General features: G+C 27.4%; 1 protein-coding gene across 1 annotated transcript; it reads right to left on the bottom strand.

Moving 5' to 3' along the window:
* Nucleotides 1–442: 442 nt before the first annotated feature.
* On the bottom strand, nt 443–2707 carry EAF01_001092 (uncharacterized protein). The gene is made up of 5 exons (XM_038909342.1): nt 2517–2707; nt 2354–2426; nt 2142–2276; nt 1365–1916; nt 443–1308 (listed from the first exon to the last, which is right to left on the bottom strand). The coding sequence occupies exons 1-5, from the start codon at nt 2561–2563 to the stop codon at nt 1147–1149; spliced, it is 969 nt and encodes a 322-aa protein (XP_038776248.1). The 5' UTR covers nt 2564–2707; the 3' UTR covers nt 443–1146.
* Nucleotides 2708–11429: the final 8722 nt, after the last annotated feature.

The raw sequence follows: 11429 nt of genomic DNA, 5'->3' as shown, positions 1-11429 counted from the left end.
ACTTGAAACTCATTCCCATGCCTACCCAGGTCTCAGTCTCACATAACTGATATACATCACGATACATGTAAGTCTCTTCCTTCCAGTGTTCACTTCTCTCTTCTCGACCCGTTCCATAGACTTGAACCTTGCGCCATCTAATCATCACACTGCCTCTTCCCCATCTCGCATACCATGACTAAAATACACCTACACTTATAACAAGCACACTCATGCACAATCATATGATGAATATCACATCTTTGATCCCGTCCAATCTTGCACCCATAGTCCAGAAACCATAGCCTAGAAAACTCTGATTCCTATTTCACACAAGCCAATGGTCCACCACACACTGTCATACACCCATAAAATAGTTTCCGTATCCATATTTATGTTTATCGTAAGTCCCAAACCAACTCAGCCTACCAAATAAACATCCCGCTCCTCTAGGATACATTTTACAGCATACAATTTCCCCGTCTAATTCATTCAACGACCTGTCACAGAATATAATATCAATACTTGAATTGACGCCTACCTAGGTATCAGTCTGTCTATCTCCCACTTTCATTCATCTCCACCCTCAACCATCCCCATCCTCATCCCCTCTACATAAAATTGAAGAAAAAAGCTACCTGCGCCCTTCCAAAGCCACGCCAACAGTGTAGTTCGCACAAGACAGGCGTCCAGTTACCAAGTACTAACACTACGCATGCACTCTCGCACATCTCCCCCAAACGTAAAAGAACCATCCACCGTTATACTCGTATCATCCTAACCGATGTTGGTTGCCTACATACCCCCAAAGAAAATTCTCTCTACCACCCAACCTCACTCCCAGTCCTAGTCGAAGCGAACGAATCCTGAGTTTCCTACAATCGCCAGAAGAAAAAAAGCAGTCAGAAAAAAGATTCCTTAACGTATCGCGTCGCATCACATCTCAAAATCTCCCATTTTCTTATCACTTCATTCTTTGATCTCGAATTGAGTATCATTTTGGTATCAATATTTTTAGATGGTGATTAAGCACTTCCACCATCACGACTCTTTCGGTAGCTGGCCTGCGTAGAAGACACCTCATCAGCTAACTGAACTGTGATATTCCAACAATATAAAGCTACACGCCTCTAGGATTCTAGAAGTCAAGAGAAAAAAAGAAAAGGATTAGGCGGAAAATGCCTCGGAACGTCTCACTTCTTGTTCAACTTGGAGACCGTCAACAACGGGGGCAAGTTCACTAAGAATTTCATATGCCTTCTTATGGTATTCGAGTTGAGCGGCGATAAGATCAGCAAGGTTTCGGAGTGGTTCAGGGGTATCGAGGACCTGAATTAACGCATTAGTCAGATCCCCATAAAATGCACCACCAAAAAACAACTTACATTTTTCATAACACCAACAGCTTCTTCAGTTTGTCCAACAAATTCATCCTCAGCTTGTTCAATTTCAACTCTAGCTTCCTCACTCTGAATCTCATCTTCATGACCATCATGTTGAGGAGCTGCTTGGCCAGGTAAATGCCATCCGGGATTCTTAGCCTTTGCCTTTGCGGCATCAAGCAATAATCTCGAATTCTCCACACTTTTTCTAGCACGAGTCGCAAACATCAAATTAGTATTCAATGTTGTGGACCAACCTGCGAGGAAACGACTCTGAATTTGGCTATCTTGTGCAAGTCTTGCTTCTCCAACACGTTCTTCTGCAAGAGCATATTTCTCAAGGGCAGTAGCTAAAGGATCTTCATTTCCAGAGGAATTTTGTTGTTGAAGAATTTGGCTAGATGCCAAGGCTGCGCGAGCAATAGCATGATTGAAGGTTTTGGGTTGTGGTTTTGCGGATGGAGGGGCTGTAAGAGCAGCTTGAGCTTCGGCTGGGGAGGTAGCAGAGGAGAGGAGTTGAACTTTTTCGGAAACAGTACGGCCGAGATCGTTGAACTATTGTTGAATAATAGATTAGCAAATGTATCATAATCATAGCTTTGGGAAATGATTGATGATGCTATCATCATGCGGGCAAGCCACCCATCCCCCGTAATTCGCTGCGCTCGAACACTGCCCCCAAATAGTAACTCTCGGCGGCAGCGGACTCCGGAGAGCCAGCGGAGCTTCATTTGCTATTCTTGAATTGTATATTGAACGTATAGATAGAAAAGAACCTACCGATTCCGACAAATTTTGCGGGTAATCATAGCCTTCATGGGAGAAATTCGAAGTAACGGACAGCATCTTCTGATGCACCTTCTTCAACGCATCGACCCTTTTCTCCAACTCAATATAATCGGGAGGGAGTTGTGTCTATCATAACATAACATTTAGCATTAATTCACGATTTTCTTTCGTTCCCTTCACAGCGCATGATTGAATCGAATCACCTTATCATCAGATTGACCCAATCTCTCTTTAACATATTGTTGGGTTCGAGCTGCGAAGGGTGTGAATGAGGCTCTACGGATTGAGGTATTAGATTAGTTTCGGTGTAAATAAACCACAACGACATATATCTGGAAGAAAGGGAGCAAAGAACTCAACACTTACGAGACGTTCTTGCCAAAGGCTTGGAACTTGGAGAAATCCATGTTCATTTACTGTATTGTATGTATGTTTATTGTGATCGAATATGCGCTCTTGTTGTTTGGATTATTGAATACCTCGTAGGTTCTGTATATTTAGGAGGCAGTAAAGGTTGATGTTGCGACTGCACATGGAAGTGACAGCTTGATTTCCAAAGGTTTCGCCTAAATTAATCTTCACGTGAGAACTGATAACAATGGAATGAGAGAATAGGAAATGAGTAACCGATATCCCTACATCTTACACAACCCCACATCTTACATAACCTCAAATTCACTACTACTATAACTTCAATATTTAATAATAATTAAAATTTATAAGATAATAGATTAAAACTTTTAAGTATTTATAATATAATATAGTATTTTCATATAGAATTATAAAATTATTAGGTTTTAAACCTTATTAATATTGTGATTGCTTGTTTATTCTTAATTCTAGTTTTCATCTTTTCTTTCTTATTTATTAAAATATTAACTTCCCTATTATCTGAAAGCTTTATAGCTTCTTAGCTTCTTAAGACATTAGATTTAATATAGGAAAAAGTTTTGAGATACTTTTAATCTTTTTAATAAATGAATTTAATATTTTAAAAACTTTTTTACTATACTTTTTAAAACCCTATAGAATTTGATAATTAATTTTCCTTTATCTAACTCTTTTTTATACCTTTAAATACTTCTTCTACTTTTCAACTTTTTTTTCAATTTTCTTTAACTTTTTAGTTTTTTTGTTCTATTATATAACAAGCTCTTTAATAGATTAATATATTTTAACTTTTAAAATAATATTGGAAAAGTATAAATATATCTTATTTATCTTTTTTTCTATTAGATTTAATCTTTTAAATTAATTCCTTTTCTTCTTTTCTATTTTCACAATCTTTTCTAACCTTTTTACTTTATACAATTAAATACTAGCTTAAATTATATTGGTGAAAGTAACCTTAAAAAGCTTCAAAGTGATATTGGGGTTATTTTAATGTTAAAACTTTAATTTGAGCTTACAAAAAGCTTTTATATTATATAAAGTTTTAAATTTACTTTTATATAATTATATTAATGTAGGTGGTGTAGAGGAAGATTTAGATATAATATTAGTAATAATAGCTTCTTTATATATAGAATAAATGTTTATTTTTTTGAAGGAAAAGAGTATATTATATATTATATAAGTTTGAATTTAAATTCTTTTGAATATGATTTAGAAGTTTTGTTTTATGATTCCAGATAATCCTTTACTTTTATATAATAAATCATTCTATATTATACTATAATTCATTAAAAGTGAAAGGAAAAAGTTGTAATTAAATGGTTGAAGTTAATATATAGAATATAATAATAAAATTAATAATATTATTTTCAATTCGTTATTGTTGGTATTATCATGGGGATGGTAAAGTCAATATAGTACTATAGTTCATACTATTGTTATATTACTTAAGATTCTAAAAGCTAGGGCTATAAAACATATTACTATAGTGTCAAAAAACACTAATATTAATGCTAGTGTAGTTATATAATTCTTATCCTAATACTAATAACTTTTTAAAGTTATTGAATTGTATCCTTCTAGTTAATATCTCTTTTGCCTATATAACTACCCATCCTTTTAATTTCTTTCAACCTACTTTATAATCTTAATCTTTATAGTATTATTATTAATCAAATCTTTTAGGGCTTGATATAGCTTGGATTTAGTTATTGTATTTATAAAATTAAAATCTTTATTAATTTATTTGATCTTTATAATCTCTTGTTTTTTATATACCTTTTGAATTGTTATTACATTAATTATTAGTTTCTTTTTATTAGTAATTCTAAGTTTTATAAGATAGTCATAAAATGATTTAAAGTTGATATATATAATTAATAGGATTTTATAGTTCGAGAAGATCTTGTTAATCATGCTTTTGATTACTATGCTAATATCAAAGCCTAAAATTATAATATAGAGTTCTAATGTTAATATACTTTTAATAATTTTTTTATATTTAATGAATGATTAATAAATAATATTAATTTTATTATATTTGTTTATTAAAATAATAATATATTCAATCTAAAAGGACAAATCTTTGTTGTTGATAAAGAATATATTAATAAATACAATTAGTTTTAAAGAATTCATATTGAGTGAAATAAATTATAGATCTTTTTCCAAATTATTAATCTATTATTGAATATACTTATTAAAAGAATCAACATCTTTTCCCTTAGGATTAATAATTTGTATAGTATATGATAAATTAAAAGTTATTTCTAATTAACATATTATTATGATATATACTTCTCAAGCATATTATATAATATATTGATCCTTTATTGTTGCAGCTTTTTTCAATTTTCTGTATATTTCTTACATATTAAAGAATTCTTATTTAATTAGATATAGATTTTTATATTAATTTTTCTAATTAAGGTAAATTGTACTATCATCTTATTAAATAATTAATTTTTTATTAAACTTAAATAATATATCTAATATAAGTATTTTATACTTTTTTCACTATAAACTTAGTATTATAAAGTTCTCTTTATTTATAATCTATAAATTCGTTATTAGTAATAATAAATGTATTATCTATTTATAATTCTATAATATTAAATATTATATCATTCTTAATTATATATAGAAGATATGGGTTATAAATCGATTATATTATTTTAAGGACATTAATATAATACTTATAATAAGTATTAAATCAATGGTTGTCTACTTTTGAAATGTTATATAATAATCATATTACTTATAGAATAAAACCTTTTAAAATGTTTATCTCTACTGGTGATTATATATAAAACCTTTGAACTAAATTCAATATTAACTATATATATATTTATATAATATTATAAATACTTATAATTATCTTACTCTTTAAAAGTATAATTATTATTAATAGCATTATTTATTAACTAATTTGTTGTATTATAAATAACTATATTAAAACAGTACTTTTTCCTTAATTCTTTTATATTTATATTATTAATCGAGATTTTAAGAATGTTTTATTAGTTCCCTCATTTTTCATTTCATTAATAAATTATAAGTTAAATATTCTCATGTTTTCAGATATATTTGTAATCTTTATAAATTAAAAAAACACTATTTTCTATTAAATCATTAATCTCCTTTCATTTTAATTCAATGAAAATCATTAATATCGAATTATTAGTAGATGTTATAAAGCAGTTTGTATATTTAATATTATTAAATTCATTATTATTTAGAAAATAGAATACTAAATTTAATACTTATTCCTCAAATTCAATATAATCAATGTTTTTGTTTATAAAAAAGATTATTAATATAGAAATTATAATTTAAAGAATTAATAGTTGTAAAAACTAAGGGTTTTTGGATAAATTTAAAAGGGTTTTTTTCTTATTTCTACTTTATATAATAGCTAATAAAATAATTAGTTTAATTTTATTAGCTTTTAATAAAGTTATTCTTCTATTCTTTTATAATATATTTTGTATTATTTATATTGATTATATTTTTTATATACCCTTAATAGATTGTTTAAATTATATTAATTTTGTTATTTATATTAATTTAATGAATTCTTTATAAAATTAATTCTAAGGTTAATTCTTTTCTTTTATAACGTAACGTATGGGGAACTCGGACATATGGGGAACTCGGACACTTTTAGCCCATCACCAACTTGAAACCGCAATAACTTTTATTATGCATACCCAATCACCTTCTACATCTGCTCAAATTGAAGAGAAGCTTCAAAAGGCTATAATTTCACTTCAATTGAAAGAATTTAAATCAATTAGAAAGGCTGCAGAGCATTTTGAAGTCCCTAAGTCTACCCTAGCTGATAGGCTGGCTGGGAAGAAAACACGTTCCCAAACCCACGAAATGGCTCAAATTCTTTCAAACGCAGAAGAAAATACTCTTGTACGATGGATTTCACGACTTACCATCACTGGATTCCCTGCTACACCTATGTTGGTGAAGGAAATGGCCGACGAAATTCGTCTTCGACGCGTTCGGGTCGCGTCATCTCGAAATCCTACCTCGACAGAAATTCCACCTATAGGCCACGAATGGATCTATAGATTCCAAAAACGACATCCAGAACTTAAAACATGCTATTCACGTCAATTAGAGTCTAATCGGGCTAAAGAAGCAACTCCGGAGAATATTCAGGCTTGGTTTGACGCGTTTCGCACGCGTCTCATTGAGCGAAAGTATGAATTAGATGATATGTATAATATGGATGAAACCGGATTTGGAGTTGGAAGTACTCAAAGTACGCGCATTATAGTCGATTCTACTCAGAAATCGAATTGGAAAGTTACAGCTGGCAAGCAAGAATGGATAACTGCATTTGAATGTGTCAATGCAGCTGGAAATGCTCTATCACCTATGGTCATTTTCAAGGCTCAGAATACGAATTCTGCATGGATTCCAAAGGACACACCTCAAAGCTGGCAGTTCTCTACTAGTACAAATGGATGGACCTCAAATAGCCATGGATTAGAATGGTTAAAAAGGGTTTTCGAACCAGAATCCAAGAAAGTGTCAGGTGACCGACCTCGACTTTTGATCATGGATGGCCATTCAAGCCATATTACAGGTAGCTTTATTGCTTTCTGTATAGATAATGATATTGATTTACTTATATTACCTCCTCATTGCTCTCACTTGCTTCAGCCACTTGATATTGCGGTGTATGGGCCAATGAAACGATATCATGCTTTAGAGGTCGATCGATATTCTCGAGCTGGTGTAAAGCGAATCCAAAGAGCTGAATGGGTAGAACTCTTTCAAAATATTAGAAAAAAAGCATTGAATTCTTCTAATATTAAAGCTGGCTGGAGAGGAGCTGGTTTAGTACCTTTTGCCCCACGAAAAGTACTCGATTCATTACCATTTAACTCCTCCCAGCAACCTTCTACTCCACAAATGAGAACCCCCAATCAAGACCTAGACTTGTCTATACTCAGGAGTTCTCCTCCAGATGGAACAGAACTAAGGCAAGCAAATCAGATCTTTAATACAGCTCTAGCAAGCAGTGGTTCTCCTGCATCGCCAACTCGTCGATATGCCAAGAGAATGACTAGGCTTGTAGAATCTCAAAATGCTGAGATAGCCCTACTTCGGAAACAGCTCTCTGATGCTCAGGAGGTAATTGAGACTCGAAAGAAAAGAACTAAAGGCAAAAGAGTCAAATTACAAGGTCAATTTGTCTTTAGTACTAAGGAAGTATTGAAAATGGTACGTGAGGCGGAGGAAAAACCGAAGGAGAAAAAGCCACGAGGACGGCCACGCAAACGCCCAATTGAAGAATCAGAAGAAGAGATTGAAGAAGAAGAGCTAGAGAATAGTTCAAATGATTCGGAATTGGAATTGGAGGATTGTGTGGCTCGTAGAACAAGATCGCGTGTAGAATAATTGAAAAAGTGTCCGAGTTCCCCATATGTCCGAGTTCCCCATACGTTACGTTATATAATTTAATTTGGGTAATATAAAACTTTATTGAATTATTTGTTAAGTGTATAGTATATATCTTATCTTTTATTTCTAATAAATAATACAAATCTATTCAGTCTTTATATTCTTTCCATATCTAAACCTTTGAATTAATGGGTAGGTTGTATAATGCTATTATAAATAGTCTGTTACATTGATTTAGTATATTTGATATCTATCTTATTGCTTATTGCTTATAACTTATTAATTTTATTTATTACCTTTTTAATTATAATCTGCTGTTATAAGATTGTAAGTGCTGATAAATCGAGGTTGATTATTTGCAAGTATATTCTAAATATTAAGAGTATTGGAATTAATCTATCTAATTCTGTAGTATTATTTACTATCTTAACAGCTATTTGTAATATCATCTCCCTTATTATAGGACTCTCTAATTTGTTAATAATAATATTATACATTTATCTGATGATTATATAATAGCATTCGATAATTCTGATTGACTAATAAGCTTTAACCAGCATACTTTTTGTCCTAGTTGATATAGTTACTATATATTATATGAATTTTTTACTAACAAAGTTCTTTCCAGTATTATATATAATATAATCTAGAGGACTAATGTAAATGTTTATTTAGCATTTTCGAAATATATTGAAGATATACTTTATAATAATATTGTTTAATTATTATATTATTTAAAATCATATACCTTTATTAATAATATATAGAATAAGGTTATTATTAATATACATTATATTCATTATGATTAAATAATTGAAATCAATATCATCTTATGGATTGAATTTAAATCGACCTAATAATTTTCAGTACTTTTAATAATGTTAATAGAATTTAATAAGTTTATTAATCTCAACTTATATAATATCATTATAATTAACTCATTAAAGTACTTATAAAAGCCTATATACTAACAAATAACTAAAATGATAATATAAATATTATAGTTCTATATTAATAAGATAGTATACATTATTATTAATAATTTGTTATATGAATTATTATACATTTATATATTATAAAAGTATTATAAATTTATTATAATTAATATATAGAAATTGTTCTTTTATATTACTTATAATAATTATATCAAGAATATTATTATAGTATATACCAAGCTTATTTATATCTTTAAAGAATAATAAAAATAGTGTTTCTATATTTATAATATAAAATTCGATAATTTCTAATAATAAATTTAATTATATTTGTTACGGGAGCTGCCTCTAGGGTTATGTGAAAGTGTCTAGAGTTCTTTCGAAATGGTTTAGTTTAGACTTCAAGTAGGAATTCAATAAGGTTATAATTAATTACAATTCTTATAATTATAATAATGAAACTAATGATTATTCTTGAGTACAAAGCTTTATATATAAAGAAACCCTATTCCTTATATAGACCTTTATTCTTTGTAGAACTATAAGGCTTTGTTCTGCTTAAATCCTTTAGATCTTATAGATCTAAACATTTATTCTTCGATCCCCTAAATCCTCTAGGTCCATCATGTGACTGTTTGGCCATGTAACGCGGTATGTTGGATACCGTCATAACAATATTGAATTAATCAATTCAGTTTTACTAATTTTGAATATTATATTTACAATTTTTATTATTGTTGTATTTAAGATAATATTTTCAATTATTATTTTATATGTTATATATTATTTATAATTTATTATTAATTATTATACTATAATTATATTAATAATAATTCCTTGAAATTTTCTTATATTATATTTATTAATATATATTATATTTTCAGATTGAGATTAATATATTAAAATATATATAAGGAATTTATTGAATAAGTTTTTAATAATCTTTTATTCATTTATAAATCTATTTTAAGTAATAAAGTTTAAAGTTTGAATTATATAAAATAAATTATAACTTTATTATCTATATTAAAATCAAAATCTTCAACAATCCTTTATATTTAATAGGAAATTGTTTAAAGCTTTTATTGAAATTATTATTTTTTAATTATTCCTTATATTTACATCAGAATTCCTTATATTCCTTTTTATTATATCAAATTAATTAACAATCTTTCTTTTTATAAATAAAATATTTCTTTTTTATATATAATTTAAATAAATATTAATTACCTTATTCGAAATCTTTACTTTAACCATATCCATTTCGATTATAGTAATATTTATAATCGATATAAAATATTATAGCTTTATTAGGATAAACTTATTCCTATATCATAATAATTAAACATAATTTTTTTAAAAGATTTAAAATATTTTTAATAAAGTGAAAACAAGCTAAAAAGCATATCTATATTAAAATATATATAATAACAAATTTTTAATAAATAATTCTTTTGTTTTGATTATAAAGCTAAATCCTTTATATATATAACAAAGTTTTGTAATTATAAATTATAAATATTAAAGTATCATCTTCTCTTTATTATCTAATTTTATCATTACATTTTTGAGTATAATAATTTTTTATTATTATATAAAATTATATTTGTGTTCTGAACCTTCAAATATAAATATTATTAAATTATAAATTCTAGTTATTATATTAAGTAAATTGTTTAGGTTTATATAATAAAAATCGAATATAATATTGATAAATATAATAAGAAATATGTTTTTTAATAATAATGTAAATATATTAATACATTTACAATTATTAAAAAAGATTAAGAATTTGTAAGCAAAATTATAATTTTAATTGTTATATTTATTGACTTTATTATAAAGTTTTATAAAATTGCCCAATAGCTAATCAATATTTATAAATCTCTAAAAAAATAAAATATCTTAAATGACATCAATACCTCCTAAATCATTTCCTTCTTCACTTTCATAATATCGACCCTAATTTGAAATATTATTTCTTCTACCTCCATCATTTCCTCCTCTCTTACTTATATCACCATTGTCATTAAATAAATCATTAATTAATTATCCAGCTCGTTATTACAGAATTATATTATTATCAAACTAATGAAATATTCATATTTTTATTGGAATTAATCTCAATTACTCTTGACCAAGATTTTGAAAATTAAATTGAAAACATAATTATAATAATATCAGAGTAACCTTAATATTAAATCGTTGAATAAATCGAATAAATATTAATTTTATTAAACTATAATATTTTTTCATAAATAATAAATCAATAAAAAGATTGATAATATAATCTCAAATCATTAATATTTACTATTATAATAATAATTTCAATAAAAAAAAGATATATAATTCATACTTCTCGATATTTTTACTTTTACTATTATATTAATATAAATTAATGCCTAATAGTCTAAATATAACATTTAAAAGTTGTAGAAGTTTACTTTAATTATAAATAACTTATCTAATTGAATCTTTTATTTTAATCATTTTAAAAATAATTAATAATACTTTCAATCCTTTTATA

The sequence above is a fragment of the Botrytis porri genome (genome assembly GCF_014898465.1).
Source record: "Botrytis porri strain MUCL 3234 chromosome Unknown BPOR_001, whole genome shotgun sequence".
In the NCBI taxonomy this organism is placed as follows: Eukaryota; Fungi; Ascomycota; class Leotiomycetes; order Helotiales; family Sclerotiniaceae; genus Botrytis; species Botrytis porri.
The sequence above is the reverse complement of the archived record's forward strand: the minus strand, read 5'-3'. Positions and strand labels throughout refer to the sequence as shown.